At 37.7% G+C, this 22,071-nt stretch overlaps 1 protein-coding gene across 3 annotated transcripts in view; it reads left to right on the top strand.

Annotated features, from left to right (window-relative positions):
• LRCH3 (leucine rich repeats and calponin homology domain containing 3) overlaps window positions 1-22,071 on the top strand; it is a 110,129-nt gene that overhangs the window by 79,303 nt on the left and 8,755 nt on the right. Inside the window, exons 15-20 of one of the 3 annotated variants that reach the window (XM_068977214.1) lie at window positions 2,337-2,408; window positions 5,991-6,039; window positions 6,831-6,938; window positions 8,533-8,651; window positions 9,210-9,347; window positions 21,261-21,338. In XM_068977214.1, the coding sequence (XP_068833315.1) occupies window positions 2,337-2,408; window positions 5,991-6,039; window positions 6,831-6,938; window positions 8,533-8,651; window positions 9,210-9,347; window positions 21,261-21,338 (564 nt within the window). The remainder of the gene's footprint in view (window positions 1-2,336; window positions 2,409-5,990; window positions 6,040-6,830; window positions 6,939-8,532; window positions 8,652-9,209; window positions 9,348-21,260; window positions 21,339-22,071) is intronic. The other 2 variants (XM_068977299.1, XM_068977346.1) reach the window with 2 other exon arrangements.

The raw sequence follows: 22,071 nt of genomic DNA, 5'->3' as shown, positions 1-22,071 counted from the left end.
TTTTTCTGCTCTACAGATATGAGAAACCCTTCCTACCTCAGGATCTTTACAAATGCTGTTCCATCTGCGTGCAGTGTCTCTCATTCCCTCCATATACCCCTTGGTTGACTCCTACTGATCTATCTGGTATCAACTTAAATGTCACATCCTTAAAATGGCCTTTGCAACACTGCTTACCCCAAATCAGTTCTCCACTGTTACTCATCTTCATTGTACTTTTAGGTGGGAGTTTATTGTTTTTTATATCCCTCCCCCAACGATAGACTGTTAGATTATAAGTTTCATGGGCATGGGGATATTCTTTGTTGCATTTACCTATGTGTACTCAATCCCTATCATAATTCCTGGGATATATTAGTTATTAATTACTAATAAGTAATTCCTGAATAATTTGGAAGTTTTATGTATTCTTTACGTGTAATAATTGCTCATTTGTTAAGGTAGTCAAGTGGTTATGATTAGGTGTTTTCACTACAGTGGCCCAGGTTCAGTCCAGGGAACTAAGATCCTGCAAGTTGCATGGTGTGGCCAAAATAAAAAAATAAAATCAGTCAGGAAAAAAAGAAAAAGTTGTCAAAAAAAAAAAAAATTCATGATGAGAAGGTCTGATGATACAGCAAGTAAATGTTGAATTTGATTTAAAGACCTTGAAATATGGGATTTGGCATAAGTATTAGAAATGTTTACTATCTGTTACACTAACATTCTTTTATGGTTGCCCTTCAGGCTCTGTTGCTTTCATATATATTACATCTATGTCTAGCCCGTCTCTAGATACTAGCAAGTATCTAGACTCATTTCACTTCCTCTTCTCTCCATTCCTTTTTTCCTTCTTTGCCAACTTAGTGCTAGATACTAGCAAAGATTTGGACTCATTTCACTTCCTCTTCTCTCCATTCATTTTTTCCTCCTTTGCCAACAAAGTGCCATTTAGCCTTTTTATACTTGATTGGGCTTCCCTGGTAGCTCACATGATAAAGAATCTGCCTGCAATGTGGGAGACCTGCGTTTGATCCCCGGCATTCAATCCCTGGGTTGGGAAGCTCCCCTGGAGGAGAACATGGCAAACCACTCCAGTAGTCTTTCCCGGAAAATCCCCATGGACAGAGGAGGCTGGTGGGCTATAGTCTGTGGGGTCTCAGGATCAGACATGACTGTGACTAAACACACAGGACATACTTGAGATTGACAGTAATTCAAGTCCATTTGATTATAAGGAAGCCCAGGAAATCTAAACAAGTAAAAGCATATAAAATGTAAGACTGCTGTCACAGTCTGTTCTTGTACATTTCTTTTTTCACTTTTTTCTGCCTTAAGATAGATAATGTTACTGTATTACATGCTTTTTTTTTGCACACATGAAAAAAACATTGCTATCAGCTCATTAAAATTATAGTTGTATTTATTTTATTGACCATCTTACCTTTTTCTAAATACCACTTGTGTTCCTGTTCATTTATCCCATGATTCAGGTATTTGTGATCATAGTTTATTTTAAATTATTTAACTTATAAAGACTTTAATATCTTTAAGCCTTTGGCATTTTTAACAAGTAAAATCCCACCCAAGCACCCTTTGTGAAAGTCTTGTCTTCTCTGATTTCCATTCCCCACCAGTAAAAAAAAAAATTGTCATGTTTTAAACAACTTTTATCTATAAAATTCTGTATAATAGATTATAACAGTATCTCTAATATATAACTAGTTGTATGTATTCATAGATTGGTGAAAGGATAAAAGATTCAAACAAATGGAAAATTGTATGTTTTAGAGGTCATTTGGACTTCCACAGAAGCAGAAATGAAATGCTGGTTTATCCTTAAGGTGTGATGCAAAACCCTTATATCCTGGCTTCTCAAACCAGAGCCATTAAACTGAATTATAATAAATCTAATTTGGATTAATATTAAAATACTGCCCTTATTCGTGCCAGTTCTGGTCAGTTAAAACGAAGTCTTTGACTCGATTTGTTTCCCCTGCTATAGGAATAGCACAGGACTCATTTGTTTCTAAGGCTGTTTTGCTATTAAAAAAAATTATGTTCTATTTTATTTCCCTGTTAAATCATGTCTTTCACTTCTTGATTAATGTGGTATGGGGTATTGAAATAGTTGAATTAAAGGTGGAGAAACTGTGTTAAATCACAGGCCTTTTTTCCCAGGTGTTCTCTTTCTGCCCTGTCAATGTCTTAGTGAACCATTGGAAAGTTTCTCAGTGACCTTTCCTTTTCTGCTTTTACTGAGAAGATCTGCCTGCCTGCCTGCCTGCCTGCCTGCCTGACATTTTGCTAACGTAAATGCTGCCTTCTGTTTCTTCTCTTTTTCTTTTGCAATTTAGTCACTGTCAGGTGTGAATCAAGTGGGTTATGCTGCTACCCTGCCTCATGCTTCTGCCTTCAGGCCTCTTCAGGTATCAGTACATCTCATTATTGTAATTTACCAGGAACTTTTGCAAGTTTTATTATGCCAGAAACATAGAGCCTTCATTAATTATTTACATTGAGATTTTACTTGAAGTATTCTAATTTTATTATCAAAGAATTTTTTGATCGAGTTTACTTTGTAACTTTGTTACTATTTTACTTTGATCATGAGTTTTTATTTGAATTAACTCTGTTGGCTAAGTGCATGCGAAATAACTTGAGTCCCAGTCTCCCAAACTGGGACTGTTCACTGCTAAAACCCTTTTATAGTAGGGGTCAGTAAGCTATGGTCCCTAGGCCACCTGTTTCTGTTTGATTGACACACAGCCACTCCCATGTGTCTATGCTTAAGTAGGAAGTTACAGTGGAGATCATATGTAAGTCTAAATTAAAAACCTGTGGTGTTTTATTTTTTGAAGGCTTCCCACTAGGATGATAATTCCATGCTTATTATCATTTGATACATAAGTGATTAATAATCCTCATTGTCAACCAGGTCCTCTCCTTGTCTAACTTACATCTGTCCTCCTGTGATTTACACCTCGCCTGTTTCTTCTTTTCTTTTCAGAGTGGAGATTTTCTAGTTATTTAGTAGTTCTTATGTAGGGGAATCTTTATAATTGGCAATTATTATGATGCCTCCCTTGTCATCTCTGTAAATTAAGCTTTGGCCCTTTTATGTACCTTTCCTAGCCTGTTTGTCCTTACAGACTTTCACAAGTTCTCTACCTCCATTTGACTCCATGGTCCCCCTCATTAGAGCCCACGTGGTGCTGAGCATGAAACCAGGGTTATTCACATCTCTACCTGAGTGTTAGGTTGGGGTTTTCCTTTTCAGTGTTTATTTTACTCAGTACCCACTGTAATTCTCAAATGTTTTAATTATACTCCTAAATGATAATAATTTCTAAATATTGTATCTTGTTTTCCTGCTTAATTTTTATTTGTGAACATTTAAAATTTTCTAGCTTACCAGAATACTTTCAGAATCTCAAGTCATATCCTTCCAGATGCTAACCCCAGCTTACATCTGTAAACCTGATAAATCTTTCTGTTTCTTATTGAAGCTACTCATACCTGAATGACTTCTGAAAAAACTTTCTAATTCTCTTCTATATTAACCTTTTGTTAGCCTTTCTCAGTACATTCCTTATTTGAACAACGCAGAAAATTATCTGAGGGACTGTTTTCAAAATTTCAAGGAAGGTATATAAGAGAAAAGTTAATTTGTTACAGTAAGGCTATCAGCATGGTTTGAGCTAATTATTTTAGTATAGTGGAGTGCAAATCAGTTAGATTTACAGTTTCAATAAAAACATATTTTAAAAGTCCCCATTTTATAAGTCCCCTCTAGTCTGGCTTTGTTTTTCATTACACCCAACTGTATGTTATCTTTTGGTACTTCTGGAGGTGAGAACATTTGCTGCCATTCAGTGGAATGTGTTTTAGCTCTTCCTTATCTAGTTCAGTTCAGTTGCTCAGTCGTGTCCAACTCTTTGCAATGCCATGGACTGCAGCACGCCAGGCCTCCCTGTCCGTCATCAACTCCCAGAGTTTACTCAGACTCACATCGGTGATGCCATCCAACCATCTCATCCTCTGTCATCCCCTTCTCCTCCCACCTTCAGTCTTTCTCAGCATCAGGGTCTTTTCAAATGAGTCAGCTCTTCGCATCAGGTGGGTGAAATATTGGAATTTCAGCTTTAACATCAGTCATTCCACTGAATATTCAGGACTTATTTCCTTTAGGATGGACTGGTTGGGTCTCCTTGCTGTGTAAGGGACTCACTAGAGTCTTCTCCAACACCACAGTTCAAAAGCATCAATTCTTCAGCGCTCAGCTTTCTTTATGGTCCTACTCTCACATCCATACATAACTACTGGAAAAACCATAGCTTTGACTAGATGGACTTTTGTTGGCAAAGTAATGTCTCTGCTTTTTAATATGCTGTCCAGGTTGGTCATAACTTTTCTTCTTAGGAGCAAGCGTCTTTTAATTTCATGACTGCAGTCACCATCTGCAGTGATTTTGGAGCCCCCAAAAATAAAGTCTGTCACTGTTTCCAGTGTTTCCCCCTCTGTTTGCCATGAAGTGATGGGACCAAATGCCATGATCCTTATCTAGTAGAGTTGCCTATTAACTTCATCATTTTATTCCTAAATGTGTTAAAAGTTTCTAATCTATCTCACAGTAATAGGTCTTTTTTAATTTTTCTTTCCCTCTGTATCTGGAATAATCTCTACTTCTTATGTTTTTCAGTTTGTACCATTGGTCCTTCAGTAGGTCTTTGTTGAGCTAACTAGCTTTCTCCTTCCTATCTCATATTCTTTGAAGATAAGGATAGTCTTTTGTTCTCTTACAAAGATATCCAGCTTTTGCCTCACTTGCTGTTCATTCCCTTTACTAGTGCCTGTTGCTCTTACTTTAAACTTGTTATTTAAATTCCCATTTCTTCTCAGCATCCTAAACTTTGTTTACTGGCATCATTATACTTGATGAACATGTTGTCTTTTTCACTAATGAAGATGTGATACAGTTCTTCACTCAAGAATGCAGCTTACTTTTTAAGTCTTAATTCTTGGCCTGACAGTATCAAATCAAGGAATCATTACCATAGAATTGTTTTTCAGATCATTCCAGGAATTTTCTCAACAGCATGGCTTCTGTTCATTTATAGCAGTTAAAATTTCCTTTCATCATTAATTTCACCTACCCAACTACAATTTGAGATAAAAGATTTCTTCAAATACTGAAACCCAAAAGGGGGAAAAAAGCATGGGAGTGTGTATATGTGTATGTGTGTGTTTTAAAGTCATTCTGTTCAAAAATGTCTCACTTACCATAAATTATTGAGTACAATTCATTAATCATTGAATATAACTTGATATCAAGTCCTGAAAAACTTGTTAATTCTAGCTTTTGTTGATTTTACTTCTCTGCCATGTCTTTAATATCTTTAAGCCAGCTAACCAATACTTCTTTTTTAATTAGCTTAACTCCAGTCCCTTTTTTTAGGTATACCTTATACCATTTGAGCTACTTCTCTCTCCTTTGTAGTTCCTTTGGTCAATAAATTAAAAAGATCTTAGATTCAAATACTAGTCTCAAAATACAGCCATCATCTTGCACCATCTTATTTCCTAGCTGAAATGAAGAAACCTTCATTACTCTTTCTTAAAACATTATTTGAGGAGTAGAGGAGAAATACTTTAGAAAGTATCCCAGAAAAACACTATCGTAAAATAAAATTTTATTCTCTCCTATACATTTTCCAATAAAATTTTCTGCCTTAGGATGATTTAATTTTTCACAGTCTTAGGAAAGACCTGTTACATAATAGGGCTATCTTTAGAGAATGTGTTACTTAAATCTTATACTCTCTAGAACCAAGTAAGAGATCTGGCATTAAAAAATATTCAAAATTAATTTATTATACCAAATTCTCATTTCTAAATTTCATTTTGAATAGAGTTGCATGATTTTTTTCTTTTATAATCCCTAAGTTACCACAACTGTGGAAAATACCTCTTCTTGAATAATAAGTATTGATGTATTTATTTCTCCACAGAATGATGACAGATCTAATGCTGTATCAAATTCACCTACAACAGAAACAGGTAATAGACAGAAAAGTACAGTTAACCACATCCTGATTATAATCCTTTACCAGGATTTTCCTGATAAATTCCTTCTTAGATGGCAGTGGCTTCCTTTTCTGAGAAATCAGGCACAAATATGGGAGCCCTGCACATTTTTCATTTTTTAATTCAAGTGGTTGTTTAGCTACTCAGCCTTTTGATACAAAAAAATGAGTATTTGCTAGCAGGGCTGTAGGTTGGCACAAGACTATTTAATATATTAACATTCATTCTGTCTTTATTGATATACCAAGAATAACATGACAGTTAAAAATGCATACGTGAGACTTCACTGGTGGTCCAGTAGTTAAGAATCCACCTTTCAAAGCAGAGAGTGTAGGTTTCATCCCTGGTTGGAGAACTAAGATCCCACATGTCATGGAGCAGCTAAGCCCACATACCACAGCTAGAGTCCATGCACCACAGTGAAAGATTCAAACAAACAGGGAATTCCCTGGTGGCCTAGTGGTTAGGATTCCGGGCTTTCACTGCCGTGGTCTGGTTTCAATCCCTGATTGGGGAACTGAGACTCCACAAGCCATGTGGCGTGGCCTAAAAAATAAAAACACATACAAACAGCCCTCCTGTTTTCAGGGTTACTTTTCTGTACCGGATTTTTCTATTAATAAACAAAATTATTATTTTATATCATTGCAACATTTAACATTTCTTTTTCATTTATCATTTATTGAACTTTGGTCATGTCTATTATTATATTTAATTTTTTTCCATCTCCTTTAATTTTATTTTGCTTTTCCATGCTGATTCAGCTCATCATTCCCCTGCGTATTCTTTTCCCGCTGCTATCCAGAAAAACCAGCCCCAGCGCCCTGAAAGCTTCCTTTTCCGAGGAGCTGTCAGGACAGAAACAAATAAAGGTAGGTGGTAGTGACTAAAAGAGGGATAGGGGAGGAGATGGTTATACAATGACATTAACTGCTAACATGCTGTTAAATTTCTCCCCTGGGAATTCCTTGGCAATCCAATGGTTAGGACTCAGTGCTCTCACTGCCAGGGCCCGGGTTCAATCCATGGTCAGTGAACTAAGATCCTGCAACCTGTGTGGTGTGGCCAAGCAAAAACAAAAAACAATAATAAACTTCTACCCTTTGGTGTCACTGAGACAAAGTTTTAAGCCCTGCATTTGTCTGTGATCTCACTGACATTAAAGGAAGGGAATCTTAATCTTGCTCAAATTCATTTTGTTCAGAAAGTTTCTTAGTATCACCTAAAAGCAGGTTATAGTGTTTGAACAAAAAAAATGCTCTTTTAGGGCTTCAGGGAATGAATGTCTCTTCTCCCTATAACATCCTGTTAGATTTTTCCATTGGTAAAAGCTGTCTATATTGTGAAAGAAATGAATCAGTAATTTAAAAGCAGATCTACTTAGTCTCATGGTTTTTAGTTAATATGGCAAATCTCTGCTGATCCCCAAAGAAGTTACCTAAATGTGGAAACAGACATTTCACTCCCAAAATTACTGTTAATGTAACTGGTAGATACAGTGAGATTTAAACTCAAACCAGAGGTGTGCTGCTGGTGGGACTCTAAATTAGCATAGAAAACTGCTTACATTATCTGCTAATGCTGAATACTTGTTGAGTTCCTCAGGTAGTTCACTTGGTTTTAGATAAAAATAAAAGTAAATTTTCATTTTCATGAAGAACTTTATTGAACAAACATTTGGCCAATCTGATGTATCCTATGAGTAGCGACTTTGCTTTCTGAAACATGTAATATCTATACCAAAAGATATGTTCAAAAATATTCATAGCAATGTTACTCATAATAGCCCCAAACTGAATGTCCATCAACAACAATACAATGGATAAATAATTATGGTATATTTGTACAATAGGATACCAAATAGGCAATGAAAATGAACAAGGTAATACATACAATAATGTGAATAAATCTTATAATGTTGATCAAAAAGATGCCAAACCCAAAAGCATACACACATATAATATGGTTTTATTTATAGAAAGTTCAAAAATGGGCAAAACTAATCTGTCGTATTAGAAGCCAGGAAGTTTACATAGTTAGAACCCATGGTGTTAGAGATAACTCTTGGGTACCAATGGGCAGAGAACAGGAGAGAGTCTCCTGGGTGTTGGTAATTTTCCATTTATTGACTTGCTTGTGTCTACTTTGTGATGATAATTTATTGAGAGCTCTTTGCTTATGATTTGTGTAATTTTTGGAGGTGTGATATTCAATAAAAACATTTTTAAATGGATGTGATCAAACACAAAATAGTTGAGCCCAATAGATAATGGACATTTGCTAGTTTTTCATACTGTTCTCCCTATTATTGTGCATATTTTAAAATTTCCATTATAAAAACCTTTTTTTAAAAAGGCAATACAGAAGTAAAAAGTTCTGTACTTTCAAGGAAACTGATTGGGCGGATTTGAGTATCTTTGCAACACTAGCAGTTGCTTTTCTGTCTCACATATCAATATTTTTTAGGTCATGCTTCACCCCTCCTTTCATCTTCTGTACCAACCACTGATTTGAAAGATCCGGTAACAAGACAGAATTCAAGACAGAGAGAAGAAGAGCTAGAATTAATAGATCAACTACGGAAAGTATATACATTGCCTTTGAGTTAAACTTTTTTAAGTGATATTGCTATAACCCATGATCCTGGCATCACTTTTTCATTTGACTTACACATTTTTAATAGAATCAACAACTGTCCATTGTGTGCTGTGATGCCCATTGTGTGATGAATTTTTTCAGCTATTTACTAGGAAAATGAGATGGGTTACTTCATAAAGCTCAACCCCTGGCCCTACTTATGTAAAATCTTTTTTCTGCTTCAATGTAAAGAAATCTTGTTAGATTTAATAAAAATTAATGTATATGTGCACATATACATACCACACTTACATCATATGTAGTGTTTATTTTAAAATTGATCTAGTTTTTTGTTTTTTAATCAGAAAATTGGAAATGGATTCTGTTGTGGAACTTGGCAGCACTGTCACCTGACTGCCATACGTACATACATACATTGACCATACACGTATATATGTATATGTGTGTATATAATATTGGGTCTCCTGAAATTATTGACTTAGGATAGAAAGATAAAATAAGAGATTGTGGTACTTAAGTTATTTGCTTTTTATCTTGATTTTTAGCATATTGAGTACCGGTTGAAGGTATCTCTGCCTTGTGATCTTGGAGCAGCTCTAACCGATGGTGTCGTTCTTTGCCATTTAGCCAATCATGTGCGGCCTCGATCTGTCCCAAGCATTCACGTTCCCTCACCAGCTGTAGTAAGTTTAATGCTTAAAAAAAGTTGGCTGTTCACCAGACATTTGTTAAGAGGCAGGCATTACATAAGTGCTAAGGATACAAATATGAATAGAGTCTAGCCCCTGCCTTCTGAGTCTTACTTCTGCTAGAGAAAAAACAGGCCTGTAAACAGTAACTTAAATCTGTGTGCTGTTATAAAAGAGTTGTGTCAGAAGTGTGCTATGGGAATACAAAAAAGGGACCACTTCAGCGCTGCCTGGAAAGTTCAGGAAAGCCTTGCCAGCAGAGGAGGAGGTAAAATTTGAACTAATTCTTTAAGTATGAGTAGAAATTTGCCAGCATTACAGAGAGGGAGAACGTCATCCTGGACATAGTATTCCGAGATTAAAAAGCTAAGGAAGATCATGACATATTAAAGGAATAACACCTTACCCCTAAATATTTCTGAGAATGTCCTAGGCCACTTTGCTCTTACCCATAGCTTGAAGCCAGGGATTGTAGGATGTGGGCACTAGACCCTGTTGGTGGGAGTGGGATATGATTCATTCACAGAGCTCCCTGTGGGATCAGCCTGAAACTGAGAAGAGACAGCTATGAGCCCTTAACAGCCAGCAGGGAGTGGGGATAGGAAAGGAGGATAGATGCACAGGCTGAGTAGAGACACTGGATGAGACACCAGTAGCATTTACAGGTTATCCCCAGTTTTTGCATATCCCCAATTGTTCCAAGAATATCTTTTCATGGCTGTTCTGCCTCTTCTCCCCTCACCAATACACAGACACACAGCAGGATATAATCAAGGTTTCCACATGCATTGATTATTACTTGATGTTGTAACATCTCTTTTGATGAGTCTGAATGGATACTGAGCATTTGTAACATGCTTAGCAGTGTCTAACCTTTTCAGAATCTCATTTTCTGGTCATTTGTTGTTATTTAGCACATGGCTTCCTGATACAAATCCTTTAGTCTTACTGCAGTTGTATCCAGGCCTCTGGATTGCCACTCTGGATATTCATCTTGCTGCCTCTCCAGATGCAAATCCTTTAAGCCTGTCAAGGACCTTTTATTCTAATTATAAAAGCTGCTTTGTTACCAAGGTCCCAGGAGACTGATATGGCCCTTTTCCTTCTAGCACATCCAAACATAGAGTCATGCATTTGCTTCTAAAGAAAATAGGTGGCCAATTTTTATTTAGTGACCTCAGAAAACAGGCTTTCAGCTTTGTGTAGAAAAGACAAAGAGGAGTAACAGTACTGCCAAGTCAACTATGCTTCTAAGACTTGAAAAACTTGGTTTGGGGTCCTGAGGTGGTGATTAAGAGAATAGGAATTGGCATGCTATTTGGCAGTGCCAGAAAGGGAAGGGCTTATTCATACTTTGCATTCTTCCTAGTTTCTGTCAACTGAGAAACAAAGTTTTTTATTTTATTTTTTTTTTAATTTTTTTATTTTTACTTTATTTTGGTTTACAATACTGTATTGGTTTTGCCATACATTGACATGAATCTACCACGGGTGTACATGAGTTCCCAATCCTAAACCCCCCCTCCCACCTCCCATCCCATATCATCTCTCTGAATCATCCCAATGCACCAGCCCCAAGCATCCTATATCCTGTATCGAACACAGACTGGCAATTCATTTCTGACATGATAGTATACATGTTTCAATGCCATTCTCCCAAATCATCGCAACCTCTCCCTCTCCCACAGAGTCCAAAAGTCCATGCTATACATCTGTGTCTCTTTTGCTGTCTCACATACAGGGTTATCATTACCATCTTTCTAAATTCCATATATATGTGTTAGTATACTGTATTGGTGTTTTTCTTTCTGGCTTACTTCACTCTGTATAATAGGCTCCAGTTTCATCCACCTCATTAGAATGGATTCAAATGTATTCTTTTTAACGGCTGTGTAATATCCATTGTGTATATGTACCACAGCTTTCTTATCCATTCATCTGCTGATGGACATCTAGGTTGCTTCCATGTCCTGGCTATTATAAACAGTGCTGCAATGAACATTGGGGTACATGTGTCTCTTTAATTCTGGTTTCCTCGGTGTGTATGCCCAGCAGTGTGATTGCTGGGTCATAAGGCAGTTCTATTTGCAATTTTTTAAGGAGTCTCCACACTGTTCTCCATAGTGGCTATACTAGTTTGCATTCCCACCAACAGTGTAAGAGGGTTCCCTTTTCTCCACACCCTCTCCAGCATTTATTGCTTGTAGACTTTTGGATTGCAGCCGTTCTGACTGGTGTGAGATGGTACCTCATTGTGGTTTTGATTTGCATTTCTCTGATAATGAGTGATGTTGAGCATCTTTTCATGTGTTTGTTAGCCATCTATATGTCTTCATTGGAGAAATGTCTATTTAGTTCTTTGGCCCATTTTTCGATTGGGTCATTTATTTTTCCGGAATTGAGCTGCAGGAGTTGCTTGTATATTTTTGAGATTAGTTGTTTGTCAGTTGCTTCATTTGCTATTATTTTCTCCCATTCCAAAGGCTGTCTTTTCACCTTACTTATATTTTCCTTTGTTGTGCAGAAGCTTTTAATTTTAATTAGATCCCATTTGTTCATTTTTGCTTTTATTTCCAATATTCTGGGAGGTGGATCATAGAGGATCCTGCTGTGATTTATGTCAGAGAGTGTTTTGCCTGTGTTCTCCTCTAGGAGTTTTATAGTTTCTGGTCTTATGTTTAGATCTTTAATCCATTTTGAGTTTATTTGTCTATGGTGTTAGAAAGTGATCTAGTTTCATTCTTTTACAAGTGGTTGACCAGTTTTCCCAGCACCACTTGTTAAAGAGATTGTCTTTAATCCATTGTATATTCTTGCCTCCTTTGTCAAAGATAAGGTGTCCAGAGGTGTGTGGATTTATCTCTGGGCTTTCTATTTTGTTCCATTGATCTATATTTCTGTCTTTGTGCCAGTACCATACCAGCTTGATTACTGTGGCTTTGTAGTAGAGCCTGAAGTCAGCCAGGTTGATTCCTCCAGTTCCATTCTTCTTTCTCAAGATTGCTTTGGCTATTCGAGGTTTTTTGTATTTCCATACAAATTGTGAAATTATTTGTTCTAGCTCTGTGAAAAATACTGCTGGTAGCTTGATAGGGATTGCATTGAATCTGTAGATTGCTTTAGGTAGTATACTCATTTTCACTATATTGATTCTTCTGATCCATGAACATGGTATATTTCTCCATCTATTAGTGTCCTCTTTGATTTTTTCCTAAATATTTTATTCTTTTCATTGCAGTAGTGAATGGAATTGTTTCCTTAATTTCTTTTTCTATTTTCTCATTATTAGTGTATAGGAATGCAAGGGATTTCTGTGTGTTGATTTTATATCCTGCAACTTTACTATATTCATTGATTAGCTCTAGTAATTTTCTGGTGGAGTCTTTAGGGTTTTCTATGTAGAGGATCATGTCATCTGCAAACAGTGAGAGTTTTACTTCTTCTTTTCCAATTTGGATTCCTTTTATTTGTTTTTCTGCTCTGATTGCTGTGGCCAAAACTTCCAGAACTATGTTGAATAGTAGCAGTGAAAGTGGGCACCCTTGTCTTGTTCCTGACTTTCGGGGAAATACTTTCAATTTTTCACCATTGAGGATAATGTTTGTTGTGGGTTTGTCATACATAGTTTTTATTATGTTGAGATATGTTCCATGGAGTCACTAACAGTCAGACATGACTGAGCGACTTCACTTTCACTTTTCACTTTCATCCATTGGAGAAGGAAATGGCAGCCCACTCCAGTGTTCTTGCCTGGAGAATCCCAGGGACGGGGGAGCCTGGTGGGCTGCCGTCTGTGGGGTCACACAGAATTGGACACGACTGAAGCGACTTAGCGGCAGCAGCATGTTCCTTCTATTCCTGGTTTCTGGAGAGTTTTTATCATAAATGGATGTTGAATTTTGTCAAAGGCCTTCTCTGCATCTATTGAGATAATCATATGGCTTTTATTCTTCAATTTGCTAATGTGGTGAATTACATTGATTGATTTGCAGATATTGAAGAATCACGCATCCCTGGGATAAAGCCCACTTGGTCATGGTGTATGATCTTTTTAATGTGTTGTTGGATTCTGATTGCTAGAATTCTGTTAAGGATTTTTGCATCTATGTTCACCAGTGATACTGGCCTGTAGTTTTCTTTTTTTGTGGCATCTTTGTCAGGTTTTGGTATTAGGGTGATGGTGGCCTCATACAAGAGTTTTGAAGTTTACCTTCCTCTGCAATTTTCTGGAAGAGTTTGAGTAGGATAGATGTTAGCTCTTCTCTAAATTTTTGGTAGAATTCAGCTGTGAAGCCGTCTGGACCTGGACTGTTGTTTGCTGGAAGATTTCTGATTACGGTTTCAATTTCCGTGCTTGTGATGGGTCTGTTAAGATTTTCTATTTCTTCCTGGTTCAGTTTTGGAAAGTTGTACTTTTCTAACAATTTGTCCATTTCTTCCACATTGTCCATTTTATTGGCATATAATTGCTGATAGTAGTCTCTTATGATCCTTTGTATTTCTGTGTTGTCTGTTGTGATCTCTCCATTTTCATTTCTAATTTTATTGATTTGATTTTTCTCCCTTTGTTTCTTGATGAGTCTGGCTAATGGTTTTTCAATTTTATTTATCCTTTCAAAGAACCAGCTTTTGGCTTTGTTGATTTTTGCTATGGTCTCTTTTGTTTCTTTTGCATTTATTTCTGCCCTAATTTTATTTCCTTCTACTACCTCTGGGGTTCTCCATTTCTTGCTTTTCTAGTTGCTTTAGGTGTAGAGTTAGGTTATTTATTTGACTTTTTTCTTGTTTCTTGAGGTATGCCTATATTGCTATGGACTTTCCTCTTAGCACTGCTTTTATAGTGTTCCACGGGTTTTGGGTTGTTGTGTTTTCATTTTCATTCATTTCTATGCATATTTTTATTTCTTTTTTGATTTCTTCTGTGATTTGTTGGTTATTCAGAAGCGAGTTGTTCAGCCTCCATATGTTGGAATTTTTAATAGTTTTTCTCCTGTAATTGAGATCTAATCTTAATGCATTATGGTCAGAAAAGACGCTTGGAATGATTTCAATTTTTTTGAATTTATCAAGGTTAGATTTATGGCCCAGGATGTGATCTGTCCTGGAGAAGGTTCCGTGAGCACTTGAGAAAAAGGTGAAATTCATTGTTTTGGGGTGAAATGTCCTATAGATATCAATTAGGTCTAAGTGGTCTATTGTATCATTTAAAGCTTGTGTTTCCTTGTTAATTTTCTGTTTAGTTGATCTGTCCATAGGTGTGAGTAGGGTATTAAAGTCTCCTACTATTATTGTGTTATTGTTAATTTCCCCTTTCATACTTGTTAGCATTTGTCTTACATATTGTGGTGCTCCTATGTTGGGTGCATATATATTTATAATTGTTATATCTTCTTCTTGGATTGATCCTTTGATCTTTAGGTAGTGGCCTTCTTTGTCTATTTTCACAGCCTTTGTTTTAAAGTCTATTTTATCGGATATGAGTATTGCCACTCCTGCTTTCTTTTGGTCTCTATTTGCATGGAATATCTTTTTCCAGCCCTTCACTTTCAGTCTGTATGTGTCCCTTGTTTTGAGGTGGGTCTCTTAAAGGCAGCATATATAGGAGTCTTGTTTTTGTATCCATTCAGCCAGTCTTTGTCTTTTGGTTGGGGCATTCAACCCATTTACGTTTAAGGTAATTATTGATAAGTATAATCCCGTTGTCATTTACTTTATTGTTTTGGGTTCGGGTTTATATGCCCTTTTTGTGTTTCCTATCTAGAGAATATCCTTTAGCATTTGTTAGAGAGCTGGTTTGGTGGTGCTGAATTCTCTCAGCTTTTGCTTGTCTGTAAAGCTTTTGATTTCCCCTTCATATTTGAATGAGATCCTTGCTGTGTACAGTAATCTGGGCTGTAGGTTATTTTCTTTCAATACTTTAAGTATGTCTTGGCATTCCCTTCTGGCCTGAAGAGTTTCTATTGAAAGATCAGCTCTTATCCTTATGGGAATCCCCTTGTATGTTATTTGTTGTTTTTCCCTTGCTGCTTTTAATATTTGTTCTTTGTATTTGATCTTTGTTAATTTGATTAATATGTGTCTTGGGGTGTTTCACCTTGGGTTTATCCTGTTTGGAACTCTCTGGGTTTCTTGGGCTTGGGTGATTATTTCCTTCCCCATTTTAGGGAAGTTTTCAACTATTATCTCCTCAAGTATTCTCTCATGGTCTTTCTTTTTGTCTTCTTCTTCTGGGACTCCTATAGTTCGAATGTTGGAGCGTTTCATATTGTCCTGGAGGTCTCTGAGATTGTCCTCATCTCTTTTAATTCGTTTTTCTTTTTTCCTCTCTGATTCATTTATTTCTACCATTCTATCTTCTACTTCACTAATCCAATCTTCTGCCTCTGTTATTCTACTATTTGTTGCCTCCAGAGTGTTTCTGATCTCATTTATTGCATTATTCATTATTATTGACTTTTTTATTTCTTCTAGGTCCTTGTTAAACCTTTCTTGCATCTTCTCAGTCCTTGTCTCCAGGCTATTTATCTGTGATTCCATTTTAATTTCAAGATTTTGGATCATTTTCACTATCATTATTCAGAATTCTTTCTCAGGTAGATTCCCTATCCCTTCCTCTTTTGTTTGGTTTGGTGGGCATTTATCCTGTTCCTTTACCTGCTGGGTATTCCTCTGTCTCTTCATCTTGGTTATATTGCTGTGTTTGGGGTGGCCTTTCTGTATTCTGGGAATTTATGAAGTTCTCTTTATTATGGAGTTTCCTCACTGTGGGTGGGGTCGTATCAGTGGCTTGTCAAGGTTTCTTGGTTAGGGAGGCTTGTGTCAGAGTTCTGGTGGGTGGAGCTGGATTTCTTCTCTCTGGAGTGCAATGAAGTGTCCAGTAATGAGTTATGAGATGTCAGTGGTTTTGGAGTAACTTTGAGCTGCCTGTATATTGAAGCTCAGGGGTGTGTTCCGGTGTTGCTGGAGAATTTGCGTGGTATGTCTTGCTCTGGAACTTGTTCGCCCTTGGGTGGTGCTTGGTTTCAGTGTAGGTATGGAGGCGTTTGATGAGCTCCTATCGATTAATGTTCCCTGAGTCAGGAGTTCTCTGATGTTCTCAGGATTTGGACTTAAGCCTCCTGCTTCTGGTTTTCAGTCTTATTTTTATAGTAGCCTCTAGACTTCTCCATCTATACAGCACCATTGATAAAACATCTAGGTTAAAGATGAAAAGTTTCTCCACATTGAGGGACACCCAGAGAGGTTCACTGAGTTACATGGAGAAGAGAAGAGGGAGGCGGTAGTTAGAGATGACTGGAATGAGATGAGGTGGGATCAAAAGAGGAAGAGAGCAAGCTATCCAGTAATCACTTCCTTATGTGTGCTCCACAGTCTGGACCGCTCAGAGATGTTCACAGAGTTATACAGGGAAGAGGAGAGGGAGGAAGTAGACAGAGGTAGCCAGGAGGATAAAAGAGGGAAATGAAAAGGAGAGAGACAGATCCAGCCAGTAACCAGTTCCCTAAGTGTTCTCCACCGTCTGGAACACACAGAGATTCACAGAGTTGGGTAGAAAAGAGAAGGGGGAGGGAAGAGACAGAGACAACTTGGTGGAGAAAAAGGAGAGTCCTAAGGAGGAGAGAGAGGTCAAGCCAGTAATCTCGCTCTCAGGTAAAATTGGGTACTGAAGATTGGGTTTAAATGTACAAAATTGACTACAAATACCAAAAAGCAAAGATTAAAAATCTAGAGTAGAGGCTGGATTTTCAAAAATACAGTATTAAAGAAAAGAAGAAGAAAAAACAAAGTCACGAGAATTATTAAAAAACAACAACTACAAAAAATATATATACAGTGTTTGCTTTAAAAATAGGGTCTTTTTTTTTTTAAGTAATAGTAGGTTAGAAAAATAAAAATTAAAGGAGAAATACAGGACTTAAAAAATTTTTTAAAGTTTAAAAAAAGAAGAAAAAAGAAAAAACAATCAAACAACATCAAGAAAAAAGAATGATTGTAAAAATAGTAAAGATATATCTGGGACTTTCTCTGGTGTTGTGGGCAGTGTGGGGTCTCTTCCAAGGCAGTTCCCTCTTTTTAGCTTCTTCTGTTTGCTGGTCTCTTCAGTGTCTGATTTCCGCCCTGACACAAGGGGGCGGTGGTGGACACTATTTTTTTAGGCTCACTTTTTCAGTCATGCTGTGGGGAGGGAGGGATGCTGCAAACAAATAACACTGGCATGTGCTCGCAGTGCCTCAGCCATGCTGGGCCTGCCCCTGATGCGGCGCACACCGCTCAGGCTCTGCGTTGCTCCACTGGGAACTGTCTGAGGCCGGCCCTAGGCTGCATGCACCTCCCCGGTCTAAGCCGCTCAGGCTCGGCTCTCAGGTAGCCCTCAGAGGTGCAGATTCGGTTGGGCCTGCATTTTGTGCCCTTCCCAGGTCTGAGTAGATCAGGTGTTTGGCAAGCACGGTCACTGCGACTTACCGCCTTTCCCATCCCTGCTGCTCAGTTTTCTGGGTGTACCGCTGGCTCCCCTTTTCAGGCGGATGGTGACTGTCCAGAACCCCAAGAAGACTTAGCAAAGAAGCCTGCTTGCAGTTTGGTAGGTAATGCCTCTCCGGGGCTGTGATTGCCCCCTTCTAGCCCTTACGGCTCTGGCTGCCTGTCACCGGAGGGGGATGGTCTGCAGCCGGCTATTTCTGTTCTGTCTTTTGTTCTGTGCGCGGTCCTGGCGGTGTCTTATGTTAGAGCTTTTCACGTGGTAGCTATCCCACAGTCTGGTATGCTAGCCCAAGTTAGTTCGCTCTGCTTATACTCTGGGCATTCCGGCCCGATTCTAAAAAAGCACTGCAGCCCACGCCTCCCTGCCCAGCCCCCACTTGCTAGTGGCGGATGCAGGCGTCTGCACTGCTTTTCCCCTGGGGGAGTTACCCTTGGGCTCGTAATCTGTTGGTTTTAATTATTTATTTATTTTTCTTCCCTGTTATGTTGCCCTCTGTGCTTTCAAGGCTCGCCACAGACTTGGCAGCGAGAGTATTTCCTGGTATTTGGAAACTTCTCTCTTTTTAAGACTCCCTTCCTGGGATGGAGCTCCCTCCCTACCTCCTTTGTCTCTTTTTTCATCTTTTTCATTTTTTCCTACCTGTTTTTGAAGACAATGATCTGCTTTTCTGGGTGCCTGATGTCCTCTGCCAGCATTCAGAAGTTGTTTTGTGGAATTTACTCAGCGTTGAAATGTTCTTTTGATGAATTTGTGAGGGAGAAGGTGGTCTCCCCGTCCGATTCCTCTGCCATCTTAGGACCGCCCCCTAATGTTTTTTAAAAATAAAAAAGAAATCTGTCATTCTTCATATATGCCAGGGAAATACTTAGGAAGTAACAAGAAGCTCATGTGGAAAGTGAAATTTGAGAGTACAGGTGACTGAGGATCTTTATCTTGATCACCCAAACAGAGTGCCTTTCATTTAAGTATATAAAATACATATAAGAAAAATAAAACTATTTTATAAATGTTAAACCACTTAGAGAAATTAAACACATGGACCTTCTTGTTATCAAAGAAACAGGGATATAACATTACATTTTGTTGTTGTTCAGTCCCTAAGTCATGTCCAACTCTTTGCGACCTGATGGACTGCAGCACGCCAAGCTTCCCAGTCCTTCACCATCTCCCAGAGCTTGTTCAAATTCATGTCCATTGAGTCGGTGATGCCATCCATCCATCTTGTCCTCTGTCGTCCCCTTCTCCTGCCTTCAGTCTTTCCCAGCATCAGGGTCTTTTCTAATGAGTCTGCTCTTCACATCAGGTGGCCAAAGTATTGGAGCTTCAACTTCAACATTAGTCCTTCCAGTGAATATTCAGGATTGATTTCCTTTAAGATTGACTACTTTGATCTCTTTGCAGTCCAAAGGACTCTTAAGAGTCTTCTCCAAAACCACAGTTCAAAAGCATCAATTGTTTGGCATTCAGCCTTTTTTATGATCCAGTTCTCACATCATACATGACTACTGGAAAAACCATAGCTTTGACTAGACGGACCTTTGTAGGCAAAGTAATGTCTCTGCTTTTTAATATGCTGTCCAGGTTGGTCATAGCTTTTCTTCCAAGGAGCAAGCATCTTTTAATTTCATGGCTGCAGTCACATCTGCAGTGATTTTGGAGCCGAAGAAAATAAAGTCTGTCACTGTTTGCACTGTTTCCCCATTTAGTTGCCATGATCTTCATTTTTTGAATGTTGAGTTTTAAGCAAGGTTTTTCACTGTCATCTTTTACCTTCATCAGGAGGCCGTTTAGTTCCTCTTTGCTTTATGCCGTAAGGATGGTGTCATCTGCATTATCTGAAGTTATTGATATTTTTCCCAGCAATGTTGATTCCAGCTTGTACTTCATCCTGGCATTTCACATTATGTACTCTGCATATAAGTTAAATAAACAGGGTGACAATATACAGCTTTACTCCTTTCTCCATTTTGAACCAGTCCATCGTTCCATGTCCGGTTCTAACTGTTGCTTCTTGACCTGCACGCAGGTTTCGCAGGAGGCAAGTAAGGTAGTCTGGTATTTCCATATCTTGAAGAATTTTCCAGTTTGTTGTGATCCACACAGTCAAAGGCTTTAGTGCGGTCAATGAAGCAGAAGTAGATGTTTTTCCAGAATTCTTTTGCTTTTTCTGTGATCCAACAGACATTGGTAAATTGATCTCTGGTTCCTCTTTCTTTTCTAAATCCAGCTCATACATCTGGAAGTTCTTGGTTCATGTACTGTGAAGCCTGGCTTGGAGAATTTTGCTAGCATGTGAAATGAGTGCAATTGTGCAGTAGTTTGAGCATTCTTTGGCATTGCCCTTCTTTGGGATTGGAATGAAAACTGACCTTTTCCAGTCCTGTGGCCACTGCTGAGTTTTCCAAGTTTGCTGGCATGAGTGCAGCACTTTAAGGATTTGAAAGGATTTGAAGGATTAGCATCATCTTTGAGGATTTGAAACAGCTCCACTGGAATTCCATCACCTCCACTAGCTTTGTTCGTAGTGATGCTTCCTAAGGCCCACTTGGCTTCGGATTCCAGAATGTCTGGCTCTAGGTGAGACATTGGCTTCCATGCCTGATGCTTAAACCAGCAGATGAATTTGAACAGCTGACTTTGTTAACCACTTTGGGAAATGGGATTCATATTTCTTTCTCACAAGATAACCCATTTGGCAAAAAAATTTATCACAACTTTAGGTCATGCAGTGCAGCTATATTCTAGTCATCAGAGATATTTTCAGAAAAACAAGTTTAGTAGTAATTTTCCTATGAGAAATTTTCACCTTTTGGAAAATGGTTCTTTAATCCAATCTTTCAAAATTCAAATACTTAAATTTAAATATAATCATTGAATAGCGACATCTGTAGTATTTTTATGGGCAAGGGCTGTTGATTTTATTATTATTATTTTCTTTAAAAAGACTAAAGTGCTAACTGTGATTATACTTGATTGACTGAGCTGTAGGTAATTAATTTTGCTGTTCCTCCACATTTTCTTTGGTGTATATTTTAAAGTAGAAAAAAATTAGACAGCCATCCTCCTAAAATTTCTCTGTTTAGTACTTGCTTTATAAAAATCAAAGCCCCGTGTCTATAAAGTAGGGAGTGGCATACTGTGGACCATAGGCCAGTACCTATTTTTGTAAATAAAGTTTTATTAGGACACAGTCACTCACTTGTTTATATATTGCCTATGGTTGCTTTCAATCTCTTAGCAGATTTGAGTGGTTGCAACAGATCATATGGCCCTGAGGCCTAACATGTTTATTATCTGATCTTTAAGAAAAAGTTTGCTAACCCTCCAATCTAGAACATTGAATTTATAAAGCCATTGGCAGGAGTGTTTTTAGTTAGCAGGTTTTTTTAAACTTTGCTAATAATACTGTTTTCTTTCTTTTGCAGCCTAAATTAACAATGGCAAAATGTAGACGAAATGTGGAGAATTTCCTAGAAGCTTGCAGAAAAATCGGTGTACCTCAGGTAATAAATTTTATTTCTTATGTTGCCAAATAAATTTGGGTATTACATTCCGAAAATCTTTTAGAAATGCAAGTATTTAATATCTTACAGGATAGTTCTATGCTAAGCTGATAATTACTAACCTGATTGTATTACTAGAGTCAGTCATTATGCTTTTGATCAGTTTTCCTCAATTATTTCCAAGAACCAAGCAAAGAAATAATATACATATTAATTAATTTCAATGTTATAGTAAGTAATTAGTACCAAGTAATCAAAAATAGTTATTTTGAAATTTTCTAAGTATCCCCACTTGCTCATTGACTTGTAGACAACTTCATACACAATAGAGGCTATGCTTCAGAATATGTGCTTCTTAGACTAAGAATGCTTCAGTTGGCTTCAGTTTTTTAACACTTGCTTTAATACTTTTTTAAAATGTTTATTTTGAAATAACTTTAGACTTTGAGAAATGTTGCAAAAATGGCACAGAGAGATGACTGTATACAGTTCACTTGTATATTCAACTATATACAGGTTCCTGGACTGTTAACATAAGCATAAGCATAGTATGTCATCCAAAGTAACAAACACCTAGACAGCGTTGTTGACTAAGTTACAGATTTTACCAGTTTTTCCTACTAAAGCTCTTTGGAATTGAATATACAGGAGGCCATTTTTAGGCACTGTTCCTGCTCTTGAGGGTTTTTTGCCTCCAGATTCCTCAGTTACAGCTTTATTGCCCTTTAATGGT

This window comes from Capricornis sumatraensis, chromosome 1, assembly GCF_032405125.1.
Source record: "Capricornis sumatraensis isolate serow.1 chromosome 1, serow.2, whole genome shotgun sequence".
In the NCBI taxonomy this organism is placed as follows: domain Eukaryota; kingdom Metazoa; phylum Chordata; class Mammalia; order Artiodactyla; family Bovidae; genus Capricornis; species Capricornis sumatraensis.
The sequence above is the reverse complement of the archived record's forward strand: the minus strand, read 5'-3'. Positions and strand labels throughout refer to the sequence as shown.